Source organism: Drosophila mojavensis, unplaced genomic scaffold, assembly GCF_018153725.1.
Source record: "Drosophila mojavensis isolate 15081-1352.22 unplaced genomic scaffold, ASM1815372v1 contig_80, whole genome shotgun sequence".
NCBI lineage: Eukaryota > Metazoa > Arthropoda > Insecta > Diptera > Drosophilidae > Drosophila > Drosophila mojavensis.
The window spans coordinates 11,222,788-11,240,744 of record NW_025318906.1 but is presented as its reverse complement, the minus strand read 5'-3'; the positions used below and the strand labels follow the sequence as shown (position 1 = coordinate 11,240,744).

Genomic DNA, 17,957 nt, shown 5'->3' with positions numbered 1-17,957 from the left:
TAAAGTAATCAAATCTGTGTTACCATATATTTATATGTATACAATATATATATTAATAACAAATATATAAATATTTATTAGGCGTATATGTATTTACTTCTACAGCATTCTAATGAAATCAAGATTTTAGATTTATTATATATCTATTATATAGTGCAAATTTCAGTCTCTCGCTGTCTCTCCCTCTCCTACTGTCTTTCCGTCTCTCTCCCTCTCTCTTTCTGACTTCATTTATATTTCTATCTGTCTATTTCTTCTTCATCTTCTCTCTCTTGATATATCATTTTCTGTCTGTCTCAGTTCTCACTCAGTTCCTCTATTTCATCAGCTTTTTCTCTTTCTATCTCCAGCGATTTCTTCTTAATCTGTCTCTCGCTCTCTCTTCCGCTGTTGGCATAATACAGGGTATCTCTTTGTCAGCAATTACACTCATTACTTGTTTACATGTGCACTTAGCCAATTATTTGTTGCCATTGCTGTTGCTGTTGGTGTTGTCTCTGCCTTAGCCAACTTGATATGTATGTAGTTCAATGTCAAGCATTTTGTGGTCAGTCGTCAGTCACAGTTGTCGTCGTCGTCGTCACCGTCGCTGCTGCTCTCAATGCCAGACAATTTCTAGAGTAGCCAAACGAGGCAGGCCTCGACGAAATAAAAATAATAAAAAAAAAACTACTACAACATACAATATACAAGTAAATAAAGAGGAAGAAAAAACATGATGAACAAGCCAGGCAGACCGAATAGATTCGACAAAAAAACAGCTGTTCGGAAGTCGAGCTACCGTTACGGCTTATATACACACACATATATATATACACATATATAGTATATATCTGAGTTGTTGTTGCTTTTGGGTTTGGCATTTTACAATGACTGGTTAGATTATTGCTTTGGGTGTCCAGGCACAGACTTTAATTGCGAGACGTCGCCAACTGCAAAGTGGAACGTGCAAATGGTCAAGAGTCCACATCTTCATCGTCATCTCTAGCTGTAGTTGGCTGTGGCTCCAACTGGTGCTGCTGCTTCTTCTACATATATTTTTTCTATTTTTTTCTTTTTTGCGTCGTTCCAATTCTATTTTAAATTGTAGTCATTTTTGCCAATCATTTGTTTGGTTAGCTGCTGCCACGACCAACTAACACCAATTGGCGTTCATTTATCTTGCCACATGCAATTTGCCCGTCAAAAACCGAGCCACAATTTTCCATATCAAAACAATTCGAGACACGACAAACGGCAAAACGGACAAAAAACAACTAAACAAACCAACAAAAATAGAAACGCTTGTGCCACAACAGCACAAATTTGAGACGCCCATTTAAGACACCATTTGTTGGCCAGATCCGCTGAGATCTGCTGAGATTTGTTGAGATTTTCCACGCCCACCTGACAGCTTTCAGCTATGTTTTGCAGGTAGCTGCCACAGTTTAGGTTCAACTTATTTATGGATTTATTCGAAAAAAAAAAAACAAAACAGAAAAAACCTACTAAACTCACAGGTTTTGATACCCTAGATATTAGTTGAAACTTGTTTTCATATTTAAATTTTTGGAAACTCGCACTGAATCTGGCTGGAAAGAATTTGTTAATCAGTTAAAATATTTCCATATTTTACGGTTTTACATTCAAATAGTTTTAGCTTAAAATTTCGATTTTCTCTAATGTCTTAAATTTGTTAATGACTAATGGAATTTGTTGATCCACAAATCGATTCTATTTTAGCTAAGAGTTTTAGTTTGCTGTTAGTAAAGTTGCAACTAGAACGTGAAATCAGATGTGATACGGCTGTTAGGTGTTCTATACAGGTCTAATAACATCATTAAGGCATAACTGTTTATGGTAAATAAAAGTATGACTCATTTCAGGCAAATCTCTCTTTACCAAGACCCTATGAATTGCGGAGTTAAAATCGGCTTGTTCTTTAGCTAATATTATTCGCCTTAAAGCTCATTCCAAGCAATACTCATACCAATTCCCTCTGCTGCAATTCTCATCTCTACTCCTGCTCTACTAAGTACTTTCCAGGGTATCCCAATTGTGCAGCACTCACGCTCTGCGGAATTCTGAGCTGCGGTAACTGGCGCCGATTTGTGGCCCGTGTTAGGCATGTCATTTGCTTTGGCAGCTGTCATTGGCTTTGATTAGTTTGTTGAACGGCCAAAAAACATCAACCTTCGATTTCACTTCCCCCAAACTCAACTGAAGTGAAGGCGTCACTCGCATAGAGTGTTCACTGTACATTGAACCTGAGTTTCACACGCAGCTCAGCGCTGTCCAATGGCCAAATCTGTTGACGTTTTTCAAGTTGCAGCCAATATCGAGAGTCGGCTTCAGTTTTGGGTCTTTGGCCTGGAGTTTGGATTTGAATTTGGCTTTGAGTTTGTGTTGGAGTTTAGGTTAATGGCTTTATTACACGCCATGTAAAAGTCTGTCAACAGGCGCCCCAAAAAATGTCTTTCAACACATTTGTCTTGGATAGTTATTTTTTTTTTTTTTTGCTGCCCCTTTCTGTTATGATGAAAATCTATTTGTGGGTTGAGAAAATTTCCTTGCATTGTTTTTGCCAGTTTGCATTTTTTCGCTTTTTTGCATAAGCCCACTCCAACTGCTCGCCCTCACTCTTGCTATCGCACTCGCACCCCAATACATAAGCGTACTTTGAGCACTGCGTTAACAGGCAATAAGTAATTTTTTAGAGCTGCGCAAATTATGCAATTTGACTTTGGCATGCCATAAAAATAACTCATTTAATAACGCATAAGTAATAAATATATTCGTATATACCGTATATAACTCTTGGCAAACGAGGTATCTGTATCTGTATCTGTATCTGTATCTGTATCTGTATCTGTATCTGTATTTGTATTTGTATTTGTATTTGTATCTGTATCTGTATCTCTATCTCTATCTGTATCTGTACACATCTTTTACACCTTTTACACCTTTTATATTCACCCTTTACTAATTTGTTATTTATTTCTTTTCGTTTGCAGATATTGTTAAAGAAACAAACGTTCAAAAATGCGTCAATAATTCATGTCTTTGGCCAGCTGCTCGAGCCACACACCTGTGTAACTGAAGGTGTGATCTCTATGGTTGTTTGTTATATCATTTGTGATTTCTGATTTACAATACAATTCGAAAAGCTAATGCGAAAGAGACTCGACAACACAACAAATACGCAACATTCGCAAATAAATTACAACAGCAACAACAACAGCAGCAAACAACAATAACAAACAATCATCAGCATCCGACAATAATGTCAATTAATAAAAGTGTTGAGGTGGGCGTGGCCACTGGCCGTCTGTGCGCCGCCTTCGCCGTGGCTCTGATCTGGCTGGCTTTGGGCGCCGAGGCACACGTGGCCCTCACGTACCCACCTGCTCGCCGCCTGGACCTGGATTTCTTGGACAATGCGCGCACAAAGGCGCCTTGCGGCATGCCCAAAGGTAAGATTTTTTTGTACTTGTATTTCGATTTGTAGTTCCATTTTCCATTTTCATTCGGGTGCTCGTTCGTTCGGGGTAAAAGTGGGTCTGAGAAAACTCCTGGCAATCTGACCTGCATTCGCTGCCAGCGGGCAGCTGCTGTAGAGTTAAGTCTAGCCTTCAGCCTCAGCATTTGCCTACAAATTGTTTTTTGCCAACTTCATTTTTTTACCATATAAATAATATTTGACTTGTGTTTGGTCGTTTTTTATTTATTTCCTTACTCTTTGGCCAGCAACTCGTGGGAATTATGGCCGGTTTTCCTTTTTGTTGTTGATTTTTTTATATTTTATTTCTTGGTTTTTGTATGGGCCAACACTTGCAGCTGCTTGGCGCCTTTTGTGCCACTTTATCGTCTTGGCTAACCAAATGTGGCCAAGAGCTTTTGACTGGACTCCCATAAGAGTCTTAAGCTTCTTACTTAGCCTTAATCTTAAAAGCAAATCTTTCCGTCATCCTCAGCTTTTGCTTAAGCTGACAAATGCTCAATCTTAGCTGAGGAGCTATTTTAAGCTGTTCTTAATCTGTAATTAACACAACTATTTGGCATAGAGAACTTTCTATGGGATTATATACATATGTGTATATAATGTGCATATACATATATATTTAATTATATATAAATATTTTATATTATTTTCATTTCTTTTTATTAGGTCTATTGTAGGTTGATAAGTTTGGAATATTTACAAATACTTTTGGAGCGTAATAATATAAATATTAACAATATATCTAATAAGTCAATTATATATAATGATAATAAATTTATATTTTGTGGCGGGAAATCAAACTGGGCCTCAGTCTGATATTTTCTCCAAAGATAATTCGATATATATTCCTATAATATTTTATTCTCAAGGAAAAAAACACTCAAATGCAGCATTTTAAGAACTACGCAATCTTTTGCAGTTTTGGTAAAGCAAAACGTTCTAAAATATATATTTAATATATATATTTTTTATTCACCGTGAATTTCTTTGTTTGCATTCTTTTGTCTTGCAAATGTCTGGCACCGGTCGAAGTCTCGGCCAGAAACAATTTCAGTCTTTAAGGCACGTAGCAGTTCGTATGCTCCACATATACACAAACAGCCATAATACAATAATATTATTTATTTAGCTTTGCTTTAGTTTAGTCATCAAATAATAAGCTCGAAATGTTTACGTTTCGAGGCACGCTTCGAGTTTTGGTGTTAAGACTTCGCATAATACCCATTGATCATCATTGGAGTGGTATTGGCCCAGAGGCTGAGATTGGGGTAGCATTTAAATTGGCTGTGCACGCTCAATTTACAGTTTCATTTATGAAACATATATTTGTATGGAGATGTGTGCGCATGTGCATACAGCGATCATTCATGAGTGGTACTCATGCATTTTATGATTCACACTCGCACACTCACACACTCACACTGATGCATTGCATAACAATTCATAGTTTCAGTTCAGTTTTGAAGTTTTGTATTGTTGCGTCTTACTTAACTCTGATTATTATTGTTATGCAGTTGTAGTTGTTATTGTTGTTGTTGTAGTTATTGTTGCGGTTGTTGTTGTTGTTGTTGTTGCAGCAAAGTGTTACCAATTAATTTGCATATGTTAGAGAGGCAGCAGACGCCATTCACTTCAGGCGCATATTTAAAATTGGGCCATCATTCGTTTATTTGGATATATTAAATAAATACCCTGTAAATGAGCTGAGTGCCTACTTGATATACTAAAAGCTGTGAACTGAAGTACACTGCAAACACCTGAATTCATATCATGATTCTCCTTAAAGCTGAGATTTCTAAGCTAAGGCTTCGATTATAAATTAGACTCTTTGAAAATACGAGTAAACTTAAGCGACGATAAATGCATTGAAGGCAATTCAATACCAATATCTATCTATATATATATATGATTCATAAAAATACTTCAACACTAGCCCATTACAGGGTATCTATTCGTTCAGCTTTTTGTTCATCTCAATGTGTTCTTATTTGTATTTTTTTATTGCCTGCATATCTGTTAGCCTCAAACACTTTCAAAAATGTTGCCCACTTGATTTCTTTGAAGTTTTTTGACATTTGATGTGGCTTCATCTGAGCACACAATACAGATTAATATATACAGATAAACATATGCACACATGAATATATATATATACATATGTGTATATTTGGCAGCACATATAAATATTTTAATTAAACTAAAAGCAGTTGAAATTCGATTGCCTTGGGTGCGCACACACACACACACTCACACACACACACACATAGCAGGCACACGTGTGTCGCATCAAAATGCCAAATCAATTTTATGGTTGCTTATAAGTACGCATATTATACCATATAATCATATGTATATATATATATAGGCAGAGTGAGGGAGAGAGACAGGGAGAGACTTGTGCATTGCACACTTGCTCAACGACATTTTTGTATATATTTTTTCCAAATCTTTTTTTCGGCGCTTACGTTTTTAATTATATATACAAGTGCGCGCATTGCGTATACGCAACGTGCGCCGCTTGTGGCGCTGCAAGCGCGACCTGCTGTTGGCTGGCTGCCTGTCTGTCTATCTGTTCGTCCGTCTGTCTGCCTACTGGTTGCACGTTTAACCCATTTCGGGCCATGACAACTTTTGCCTTCGTTTGCGGCTTTTTTCTGCTTTTCCTCAACGGTTTATTTTATTTTTTTTTTGCGCAAGGCGTCGCTTGGCTGGCCAATGCGAATTGGCTAGTTGCAACCGCGGCTGACTGCTGCCGCTGATGACGATGCCGATGATGATGATGATGATGATGATGATATATGCTGCCAATAACAACATTGACAAGCTGCATGCAAGTGAAAAACTTTCACTTATGTTGTGAATACAAATATATACATATATATATGTACATATATATATCGGCATTGCGCCACACACAGACAGCCGCAGTAGCAGAGGGGGCAGCTACAGCGGCAGGGGAGACAGCCTCAGAGATGCTGCAAGATGATGCAAGTTAACAACTGTATCAAAACAAACAGTGACCGCATTTGTTGTGGCAGCGTTTCTCTGCGTCTCGCTGTCTAGCGGCTGTTGCAAGTGCCACCAGCCACAATCTGTGGCAGCCTCATTGAACTGACGCTTTTGACCTCTTGTTTGCCTTCTTCTACTTATTCTTCATCTTCTTCTTTTGTTGGCTTGTAACTCAATTTGTTAACACTCGTTGCGCTTGTTAAGGGCCAAATGTCTTCGTTTGATTTACCTCTTCTTCTTCAACTTTTGTAACTGTCTCAAATGGAGGTCAAGTTGTGGCCTCCCTCTCCCATTCTCTCTGTCTACCTGTCTCTGTCCAACTGCCTTGTGTCACACTTTATATTGCGCTTAGGCCCTTCAAAGATCTGACCGTAATTACGCTCTATAATTAGCCAAAAAAAAAATATATATATGAAGTGCAGCCTCATAAACGTGCATTAAAAAATATGTTATAGCCCAAGCTGAGCTTCAGCTATACAAAACTGTTTATCATCTCAATTTATATATCTTCCTTTTTTCATTTTTTTTAAACATTTCTCAAGAGCCATTTATCAGCATCTGCAGCGACTTGAATTGTTTTCGTTTCGTTTGGATTCGTTTCGGTTTTATTTCTATTTTGTATTTCTTCATGTTTTGTTTTTGCTCGTGCCACGCTCATATTTCAATTTCCAATGGCCATTCATTTGTTAACTGAAATGTCGCATTGAAATTATCATACAAATCTCAACAGCAGCAGCAACGGCGGCAGCGGCAGCGGCAGCGGCAGCAGCAGCGACAGCGACAGCATTCACTTGCACTAGACCCATAAAAAAAATGCCACAGAATATCAATGAGAGCGCGCTCTACAAATGGCATTTGAAATGGCAAACGTGTGACGAGCATGTGCACTAGAAGGCTACACTGAGCGAAATTTATAGCAGCCAAATGCTAATAGCTGTTGACAGCTTTAGCGGATTGCTGACGATAAATGTTTTATCATGTTGTTGAACTTTAAGCTTAAGCGAGCTTTATTGCATCAATTAGTCTAAAGCACTTGAGAGCTTTTTGCCATATATGAAATAAATCAATGAAGAGCTTTGATTTTTGGTTATTTTTCCTGAGTTTTTATAGATTGATAAATTTAAAGAAAGGCAACAAAATGTATAGTTTTATACATATTTATATACATTATTAAATATTATTATAATTAATATATTAAATTACACTCATCAATTTGATCTATGCTTTTTCGTCTATATAAAATAACGATAGCAACAAAAGTATAGAATTATCCATTTAAAGCTATTCAAAAGTCCTCTAAAATTAACTCAAGCTAAATTTAGCTTCAATTTGTTAAAGAATTTAAAGTTTTTACATTTGATAAGCTAGGCGCAATATTTTACCGTGTATATACCACATATATGCGATACATATCGTGTGGCATGCCATAAATACCAACCGCAGCAGGCGCTGCTACGCCTGCGGTGTTGGCTAAGACAACGTCACGAGCAATTAACTAAAGCGAAAAACTCCTTGACCACAAGCGGGCCAAAAGATAGCAGCTAAAGAGCCAGCCAGGTAACTAGCTAACCAGCTAACACCGGCTACCAGTTGCCAAAGCAAATGCAAATGCGAGATGTAAGTGCAACATCTACTTGCCACGTTGCGGCAAATGAAACGGTGGCAATGTTACGTTGTTGTTATTTTGTTTCTTCTTTTTGGGGTTGCCAAAGAAAATTGCATTTTATGGCATGTTACACTCGCCGACGTCCATGCAGACAACAGTGGCGGCAAAAATAAATGGCCTGGCTCGAGTTTGGCTTGTCAACAGCAGCAGCAGGAGGAGTGTGAGCGTGTGGTGGCAAATGCATATGTGTGTGTGTATATGTATGTGTATGTGTAGGTTTATATGTATGCATTTGTTTGCGGAAGTGTTTGGCTTTGCAGCGACACGCCATATTTGGCAGCCATGTTGGCAGTTGCCACTGCCACGCCTCCAACGCCCACTGGCTGGGCGCTTGGTGGTCATGCAAGCGGCACTGCAATTAGAATGCACACAGGCACACATTCCATCCTGCCTTTCCACTGCACTAAGCCCAGTGGCCTCAAGGTTCGACTGCCTGCTGCCGAGCATACCATTATGAAAATGATGCAAAAGCCAAGACAATTCCTATACATACATACATATATCGACATATGTATATACCCAGTGAGTGGCCGAAACTCCTCGGAAAGTCTGCGAGAACAGCGAGAACACTTTGCGAATTATCTTTTACACAATTTTCAATTCTCGAAAGCGAGAGAACTGCAATTAACTTAATAGCTATGATTAGCATTATATAATTGATAAGTTTATTAAATTGTTACCGTTAGCTAGCCAGCGTTTGTCCATGGCTCAGCAGCTGAAAGATATTTATGCTAATAGCACTCTCATTTAGCATTAAAGTCATTCCGCATTATACAGTTTAAGATTTCAATCTCGATAAGCGAATAATTTATTTACTTTGCTTCATTCAAAATGCGAATATTTCATTCAGAATGGATGTCAAACAGGAAAGAAGTTTACGTTGCGATTTCTTAATAAAATATACAGCCGCTTGTAAAACTAGGTTGAAATTTACGCTCAGGCTGGCATGCCAAATGTCAAATTTATGGGAAGGCAGAGTTGAGAACTAGATAAGCTTATGCGATTTTTATAGATCATCTTGAATAACTCGATATAGAGTTTGAAATCAAGTTGAGTTACTAATGTTCGAATTTGTTATATAACTGTCGAGAGTAGAATTATATAAAGTGATATACGCAAGCGTAGTCCAGTCGGGTGTGTACGACTAGCATATACCCAAAGCTCTAAGCGGGGCTGTGCATTTCTGAATCGACATATCCTTAGAAGAATTCTACATACTTGAAACACAACAAAAAATTTAAATATTCTGCTCATTCTGCTTCTAATACCCTGTAATTATGTAATATACTATACATACTTCTAAGTTCAATCAGTATTATTAATCGAGAGGCGAATGGCAATCGATTAAACAATCATCAATGGTCTGGAATGTCTGAACAATGGAATGCGGCAATACGAACGTTTCTCATTGGACTTTACCAATAATAATTATGAATTATAGCTGAAAATGATTATCTTAAACATGTTTTTATACGCATAAATTTTTAGTTTTGACTGTAAAAAGCAAAAAACCCAGCCCAAACAAAGCCTCGATAACTTTTCATTTCCCTCAATTTTCGGTAGCTCATCAATGATGCTGATCATTAAAGCGATATATTTGAAGCAAAATCAATCAAGACATCATTAAGGAAAAAAAAAACGACAACAACAAAAAATTGCCTTTTTTTCACAATTAATTGCAATTTAAATAATTTGTTGTTGTTTTCCTTTCATCTTTAAAATTCCATTTTCATATTTTATTATAATTTGACTGTATAGACTAAGCAAAACACTTGTTGAGAATCATTATCATTATCATTATCAATGTTGTTGTTATTATTATTATTTGTTGTTTTCTTGGAAACTTTCGAAAAGCGAGCGAGACGAGCGGCGAGTTCAAGCTCAACATTCGATATTCATGCAACGCAGCCTCCAAAACAAAATAATCAAAGGTGAACAACTTTCGCGCTCGTGAGAAATATGACAGACTGTAAACCGAAGCAAAATATGAAAATGACCAGAGCAGAGAGTGGCACAGAGAGGGAGAGCAACGGAGATGTGTCGGCTCTATATGAGAAAAATCAAAAGCAGCAGCAGCACCTGCCAATTTCTGGGCTGCGTATTCCCAGCTTCCAGCTTTTAGGCAACTGGTTACGCCCAAAAATTCATATATTATATATGTATATATATGTGCAATGTATATGTATTTACTGCTGCGCTTGTTGTTTTCTCAACTTATTAATGTGCTCCATTGATTTATTGTTCAAGTCTTTTCATATTTTAGTTTTTTTTCGCTGTTTCCACCTCAACTTAACCCATTTTCTCAGTCTTTAAAATCATATTTAAGTTTTTTTGTTTTTAATTTTTCTTGTTCATGTTGGCCATGTGAAAATGTTTGGTCCACTTGGCTTGCAGGTGCGGAAATTGCCATTTGCAGTTTCTGTGTGTGTGTGTGTGTGTGTGTGTTCAGAATTATCGAAGTCGAGAAAAATTGCGCCATTGAAATCAAAAGTCGCATTCAATTGCTGACCTACAAAAGTCGCCGTAATGTCCATTGACACGCAGCTGTATAAAGTTTGTTGCCTTTTTTAATTTATTTTATACATACCCTCTAAAGGTGTAAGTGAGTGGGTATGATAGAGTTGTGGGACTTTTGCTGAGAGTTGGAAACTTCTATAACCTTTATAGTTGGGATATGGTAGGAACAAGACTACATATTGATCAGAGAGCAAGAGAAGAGAGAGCAAGAGATCTTCATAGTCCGATTACTTAATTAACATTTTCTCGTTTAAATTTTTTCGATTTTTTTAAATTATTTTTTATTCATTATTAAAATGTTTTTTTTTTATAATTTATATATATTATAATTTATAATTTTCCTATATTTTTCGACAAACTATATTGAACTCTAAAGAAATCTTTACTTAGACAATTCACGAAGTATTTAAACTTAGCTTATACAGACTGCTAAGGGCGTTTGACTGCCTATTACAGGGTATATTGTAGTCGCATGCAGCCTTGTTGCTTGCTTCTCTTTTTTGCTGTTACTTGTAATCAGCGACATCATTGACAGCAGAGAGACAAAAACACAGCCAAGTGGCAGTTGGAGACAAAGACGAAGAGTTTATTTCTATGTTAAATGTTGTAGTTGTTGTTGTTGTTGTTGTCTGACCATATTGGTCAAACTGAGTTAAGACTGCGGCAATTGAATGGCTTCACGTGGCTAGTGCTTAGTACTCAATATTTGGCCAGGTCTTTAGGCCACATACAGCTATTGGAGATGGCCAAGAGCAACAGCCGGCAATAGTAATCATAATTTTGCAGCTTCCTTATTTGTCTTGTCGTAACGCTGACTGGAAAGTGAGACCTGTAAACAGCCTTCTCCCTCCCTCACTCTCTGTCTCCTCTATAGAGCAGGGGCTTTCGCTTTTCGCTCGCTGGGGTATCGTTATGGCCATTTAATAGCTTCAATTAGCGACTCGCGGCTCGCATCTTACATGTATTGGCTGACAACGATGTGCGATGTGCCATGTGCGATCTGCGCTTGGCCATTCGATTGCCCACTTTTGCCAGTGTCCACCGTACAGTGTGCCCGCCACCCGCCGCTCGCTGGCCGACTGGCTCTAGCCCAGCTGCAGCTGGTTGAGGAGGTTACCGCATTGAGCTTATGCAATAGTTGTAAGCATATGAAATTTGTCTGCAGCCAGCAGAAAAACTTGAAAAGCGAAGATGTGTGTGGCACTTGTGTGTGGCTTTCTGTGATCTGTGTGTCTCTCTGCCTGGGCTTGGACTTGTGCTTGGGCTTGTGCCTGGGTCTGGGCCGAGAGCTGCCAACTGGCCAACTGGGCAACGTTGCGCCTATTGCAATTGCTGGAATCTGGTACGCAGGTGCGCCACATCAGCGCCATGGATCACATCATGATTGCCTCTCAAAGTCGCAGTCGCAGTCTATAGACACCGCTGGCCACTTTGCTCGTTGCGCTACGCAATGCAGAACCACAAAACCAGTTCAGCTTGAGTGCTGGCAAAACATTTAATTATGCGTTACATATTTTCAGTTAGGCCAATTGCGAGTTGCCTCTCTGTTCCTCTCCCTCTCTCTCGCTGTGCTGCCTGATCAGCCCAACTGCATGGCCTGATAAACAGCATCGTCATAATGCGCTAAGCAATAATCATCATTGGCATTGCAATTCCGTTTCTGCATGTCTAGCACTCTGCACTTAACGAACCACATTTCAATAGCTTCTCATTAGCTATTGATACCTGGCCTATACGGGATCGTGGGGGAAATTTGAAAGAAAATTCTGAGAATTGGAAACTAGCTCAAGTCAAATCAATTGTGAAGTGATTATTATATAATTATTATTATATTAAAATAGAAAAAATCATCTATCAGCTTGTTAGAATCCAACTTAGCTTACCTCTGGTCAACCAATATGAAATATCTTATTTATTATATTATAAAATCGATTTAGATCTTAAACCCCATGTCTAACTGTTAAGTGTTAGATAACTCTTGCATTATGGTAAATCGTAGCAAATGCCACATATATCAAGTCTTCCAATTCCAAATACACTCATTCTCAACTTGTTTTTATTTACAGGCTCCATACGCACCTCGTTGCTGTCGGGCTCCGTGTTTAATGTCACCTGGCATTTGGCTTTTGCGCACAGGGTAAGTGGATCTGTAGTCTTCAGTCTGTTGCCCGTTGTCTGTAGTCTGGTTGCAAAACCTTTTGGGGCCATTAAGTTGGGGCAATCAAGCCACAATGCAAAACCATGTTCTTATCTCTCTGTCAAACATAATTAGCCCGACATGTGCATCATAGTGGGTAACAGCGTAAATGTCGTAATGATTGCCTCACATGCACCACCAGAGAGCACGAGCATCTAGATACTTGGATAGATAGATAGTATCTGGCGGCCCAGCGACTCAAAGTCAAGCGTATTGCGTTAGAAGTTCCCATAATTGAAAAACCAATGGGAATTAGCTGGCTGACAGACAGGCAGATAGACGGACAGACAGGCGGACAGACAGACAGACAGTGAAGTTCTCAGTCATTGTTTGCGAAATACAACGAGCTTCCCCCTCAAAATGCGCAATTGGAGCTTTATTAAATAGTTCGTTCCATGGCTGTTTCTAGGGCGGCTTTCGTCTGCAACTTTTGGATGCGCTCGACAGACCCGTCCTGGATCTGACACCGCATGTCAACAACTCGGAATTCGTGACCCCATCTGTCACGTAAGTTATGAACTAGACCCAGTTCTATATACTGCCGACTAAGCCCCTCGTCTCTTCCCTCATCTCATCCACAGCGCTCAGTCGTATCAGGTGAGCATACCCAAGGATTTTGAGTGCTACAATTGTACGCTGCGTCTGCTGCGTCAGGCGGATGAGTGGTCGGGCAGCTACCGGTTCTGGTCCTGCGCGGATGTGGACATCAAGCAGCGCAAGGACTTCAAGGAGACCTGCTCCGGCAAAGGCAAATACTTCCCCTCGCGCTGCAAGTGCGAGAAGAACTACTACGGGCCGCAGTGCCAGTACCACGACGAGTGTACCACCAATGCGGATTGCGGTGCCCAGGGCAAGTGCATCGATCTGGATGCCACCTCACTGCCGCGTCGCCAATGCTTCTGCAACTTCGGCTGGCACGGCATTGGCTGCAACAAGCGCTCGCCCTACAAGTCCACCAACCTCGATCTGTCGGGCTACAGCAAGAAGGAGCTCTCGCCCGACTATCACATGTATTGGCGTCTGCTGGAAGAGCAGAAAGAGATCGAGGTCGTGCTCAAGGTGAACAGCACCTCCTGGGTGGGCTTCGGCTGGCGTCCGCGTGGCATGACCCCTGAGTGCAAGAATTTTCCGCTATTGAGAGACATTGGAGACTTGACGACAACGCTGGAGAGCGCCGCAAGTGCACCGGAGCCAAAGAGCGAACCAGAGCCCAAGAGCGAACCAGAGCCCAAGAGTGAACCAGAGCCCAAGAGCGAACCAGAGCCCAAGAGTGAACCGGAACCCAAGAGTGAACCAGAGCCCAAAAGCGAACCAGAGCCCAAGAGCGAACCAGAGCCCAAGAGCGAACCGGAGCCCAAGAGTGAACCTGAGCCCAAGAGCGAACCAGAGCCCAAGAGTGAGCCTGAGCCCAAGAGTGAACCGGAACCCAAGAGCGAACCAGAGCCCAAGAGCGAGCCAACCGCCGAGCCCAGTGCCGAGCCGAGCAGCAAGGCCAAGCGTGTAGCCAAGCACGAGGATGAGCTGGCCAACATAGACGGTGTCACCTCAGTGGCCACCAGCGTCTCTTATCGCGTTAGCACCAAATCCGGACGCAGTCGCCGCCAAGCTACAGGTAAGAGTCTGAAATATATCAACATTTGTGCACCTGCAACATAGTTAGAATTAGAGACTGAAGAGCTAATACGAGTAGTGGCAAGAACACGTTACCCTGCAGATCCTCTAGAGATGCGTACTAGAATCTTACTGCATTTTGTTATTGCTATCCTTGTTGCGCTTCTACTACTATTGACCTCTTTCAAACCCGCACCTAACACGAAGCACACAAATCTATTCTATTCAACAAAAAACAACACAAATTGCTAAAACAACAGAGCCTAATAGCACAGCGGAGCCAAAGAGTGAGCCGGAGCCAACGACAACGAGTGAACCAGTTCCAAAAAGTGAGCCGGAGAGTACAACTCCGGAGCCAAAGAGCGAACCGGAGCCGAAGAGCGAGCCAGAGCCAAAGAGTGAACCAGAACCAAAAAGTGAACCGGAGCCTAAGAGCGAGCCAGAACCCAAGAGCGAGCCGGAACCTAAAAGTGAACCAGAGCCCAAAAGCGAACCTGAGCCCAAGAGTGAACCGGAGCCCAAGAGTGAACCGGAGCCTAAGAGCGAGCCAGAACCGAAGAGCGAACCAGAGCCCAAGAGTGAACCGGAACCCAAGAGTGAACCAGAGCCCAAGAGCGAGCCAGAGCCTAAGAGCGAACCGGAGCCCAAGAGCGAACCAGAACCTAAGAGTGAGCCGGAGCCTAAGAGCGAGCCAGCGCCCAAGAGCGAACCAGCGCCCAAAAAATCCGCCAATCTTCAGTCAGCAGGTAAACGCATGCGAATTGGTAAAGGCTCCGCATTGTTAAATCCCGATCTTCATTCTTTACTAACCAAATAAAACACAAAATTCACACGAATCGCATTGCCCTGACTCAGTCGAGGAGTTCACTGATCCACGTTTATATTTCCGCAGAGCCGAAGTACAAGCTTAATCCGTACACTCCACGCCACGACTTCAATCCCATGGACTGCACGGATGTTGTCATTGGTGCAGCACGTGGCATGGCCAGCCGTGTGGGTGACTATTACAGTCGGGATCGTTCCACGCCGCGAGTCGATGAGGTCTTCGGTGGCAAGTCGAACTTGGAGCTGGGCACCGGTTTCGAGGAGAACGGCATGACCACGATTATCTTCCGCAAGAAGTTGGTGGCCACCGAGCCTACAGATCACACTTTGGACGATGCGCTCACCCACGTGATCTGGGCCAAGGGTCAGGAGCCGGGCAGCTTTGTGCATGTGCCAGCCGCTAGCTCGGGAAATGAATCACCAATGCCCAAGGACTTTTATCAACAGGACGAGATCAAATATCATGGACACAATGCACAACGTGGTGTTACCCAAATCAACTTCTTTGGTAAGCCCAGGAAAAGTCTCTAATGAATCCCATCTAATCTATTGAACACTCTGCAGAGAAAGAAAAATCCAGCTCGAGCAGCGATCGCAACGATCTGAGCTCAAATGTGCTGGACAACGATTGCTATGGCCACTGGAAGTACCCCTCGAGCTGCTCGCCCCAGGAGCACAGCTGCGAGTATTACGCCACCTGGGAAACGGTGGGACGCGGCGACGAGATGCGTTGGCACATTGAAACTTCGAACACACAAACCTGGACGGGCATCGGCTTCAGCGCAGATCAACGCATGTCACAGACGGATGCCATCATCGGCTGGGTGGACGGACGCACCGGTCGTCCATTCCTGATGGACACCTGGGTGCTGGGCTATGCGCCGCCCAAGCTGGACGATCGCCAGGACATTTACAATGCCTCTGGCCGCATCGAGAAGGGCGTCACCATCTTGGAGTTTACGCGCAAGCGGGTCAGCAATGACGATCAGGACCTATCCTTCACGGACGACAATTGTCTGTATTTGTTCTTCCCCGTGCTGGGCGGTGCCTTCAACGTGGTCAACAAGAAGACACGCAAGCACGAGCAGGTGCCACCCATCTCGGCGCAACGTGTCTGCATCAAGTCCTGCGGCAAGGGTAAGTTGAACTACAGTCACATATTGAATATTCAATTGAAATCTTTGCTTTTGCCTTTGCAGAGCTGGAAGCTGTATTCGTGGGCACCAGCACTCCAGCGCCCACGCGTCTGGTCTATGCCGTGGGCGTGAAGCTTATGAATCTGGCCGAGTCCTTTGAGGCACCGCAGCCAGGCACCGTGGACTTCAACAATCTGGCAGCTACCATTTCGGACTCCTTCAATGGCATACTTTCCCCCATACCTGGCTACTATAAAACTGAAATTATTGGCTTTGAAAAGTGAGTATTCCTAGAGATCATTTGCTAGCCCATTAAATGAATTCAATTTGAGTTTTGCTGAGGCGCAGCCAACTTAATAAGGCTAACTTTCAGTGCTGCCAGATCGCCACAAATGAAACAATTTAAACATAAACTTCCATTTTGTTTTTTTACAGGCAAGGGAACTCCATGGTGGCCAAGGTTCAGGCCATGTTCGACAAGGCCGATGTAGAGAAACAGCATGCGCTGGACACCAACAACATAGAGAAGGGCAGCGAGGCGGCTGTGCAGAAAAATGCGGATGCCATTAAGGCAGCGCTGCTGGATCAAATCAACACCGGCAAGGTGGGCTCCCTGACCGTGGATCCACAGTTCCTGGACTTCGAGGCGCTGGAATGTGAGTCCATCTGAAAAGAGGAATCTAGACCTTGCCCTAATTTGCCTTTTGCATCCACAGTCAAGAGTGCCGACGATATGAGTGCTAAGGATACTCTGCTGTCGTTCTTCGATCTGTCCGAGACACGTTTGTATATTGTCCTAGGTCTGATTGCAGCCCTGGTGCTTATCGCCCTGATCCAAGCATTCTGCACCATACTGAAGACCTCGCGCAAGAGCAAGAGCACTAAGGTAAATTCATTTAGATCAATTTGCCATTGACTTTAGTTAAACGAGTTCTTTTAGCATTAACTTGAAAATCCATTTGTTCAGTTTATATCTTGTTTTATTTATTTTATTAATTTTTTTTTTTACTTAACGCGCACATGATTCTTTGTTAAAAAGTTCAATTCATACACGATTAATAATGTTCTGTTCAATTGTATAATGTTATTTAAAGCTGGTTTACGTAATACCCGACGAATGGCGCATATATCAACAGCGGCAACACCAACGCTACTATCAGCCTTCTAGCGATCTATAAAACTCAATAAAAAAAAAAATCAAATAAAAAAAAAAAAACAATTATCAACACAAATTACCCACCACAATTATATATATACTATATACTAAAAAGAAAAGAAATATATACTCGTCTCTCTCTCTCTTTCACTGCCTGAACAAATGCAATAAGAGCTACAAACTGCCCAGTAAAATCGAAAAAAAAACGATATAAAATAAATCTTATACAGTTAGTCAAATACGCGGACATCCTTATACATGTACTCTATATATACATACATATACATATATAAATATTGATATATATGTTTATATATATTCGCCTGTGTGTTGAGTCGTGCTTATCAAAATCAAAATTC

General features: G+C 41.4%; 1 protein-coding gene across 4 annotated transcripts in view; it reads left to right on the top strand.

The window, feature by feature from the left end:
* The window catches only part of LOC6579494, a 28,483-nt gene that overhangs the window by 8,532 nt on the left and 1,994 nt on the right, over positions 1 to 17,957 (top strand). Inside the window, exons 2-12 of one of the 4 annotated variants that reach the window (XM_015163710.3) lie at positions 2,994 to 3,452; positions 12,740 to 12,810; positions 13,280 to 13,377; positions 13,452 to 14,482; positions 14,742 to 15,227; positions 15,374 to 15,814; positions 15,871 to 16,443; positions 16,506 to 16,722; positions 16,878 to 17,098; positions 17,159 to 17,328; positions 17,537 to 17,658. In XM_015163710.3, the coding sequence (XP_015019196.2) occupies positions 3,263 to 3,452; positions 12,740 to 12,810; positions 13,280 to 13,377; positions 13,452 to 14,482; positions 14,742 to 15,227; positions 15,374 to 15,814; positions 15,871 to 16,443; positions 16,506 to 16,722; positions 16,878 to 17,098; positions 17,159 to 17,328; positions 17,537 to 17,620 (3,582 nt within the window). In that variant the 5' untranslated portion in view covers positions 2,994 to 3,262 and the 3' untranslated portion in view covers positions 17,621 to 17,658. Of the gene's footprint in view, positions 1 to 2,993; positions 3,453 to 12,739; positions 12,811 to 13,279; positions 13,378 to 13,451; positions 14,483 to 14,741; positions 15,228 to 15,373; positions 15,815 to 15,870; positions 16,444 to 16,505; positions 16,723 to 16,877; positions 17,099 to 17,158; positions 17,329 to 17,536; positions 17,659 to 17,957 lie in introns of those variants that run through there. The other 3 variants (XM_002005353.4, XM_015163709.3, XM_015163708.3) reach the window with 3 other exon arrangements.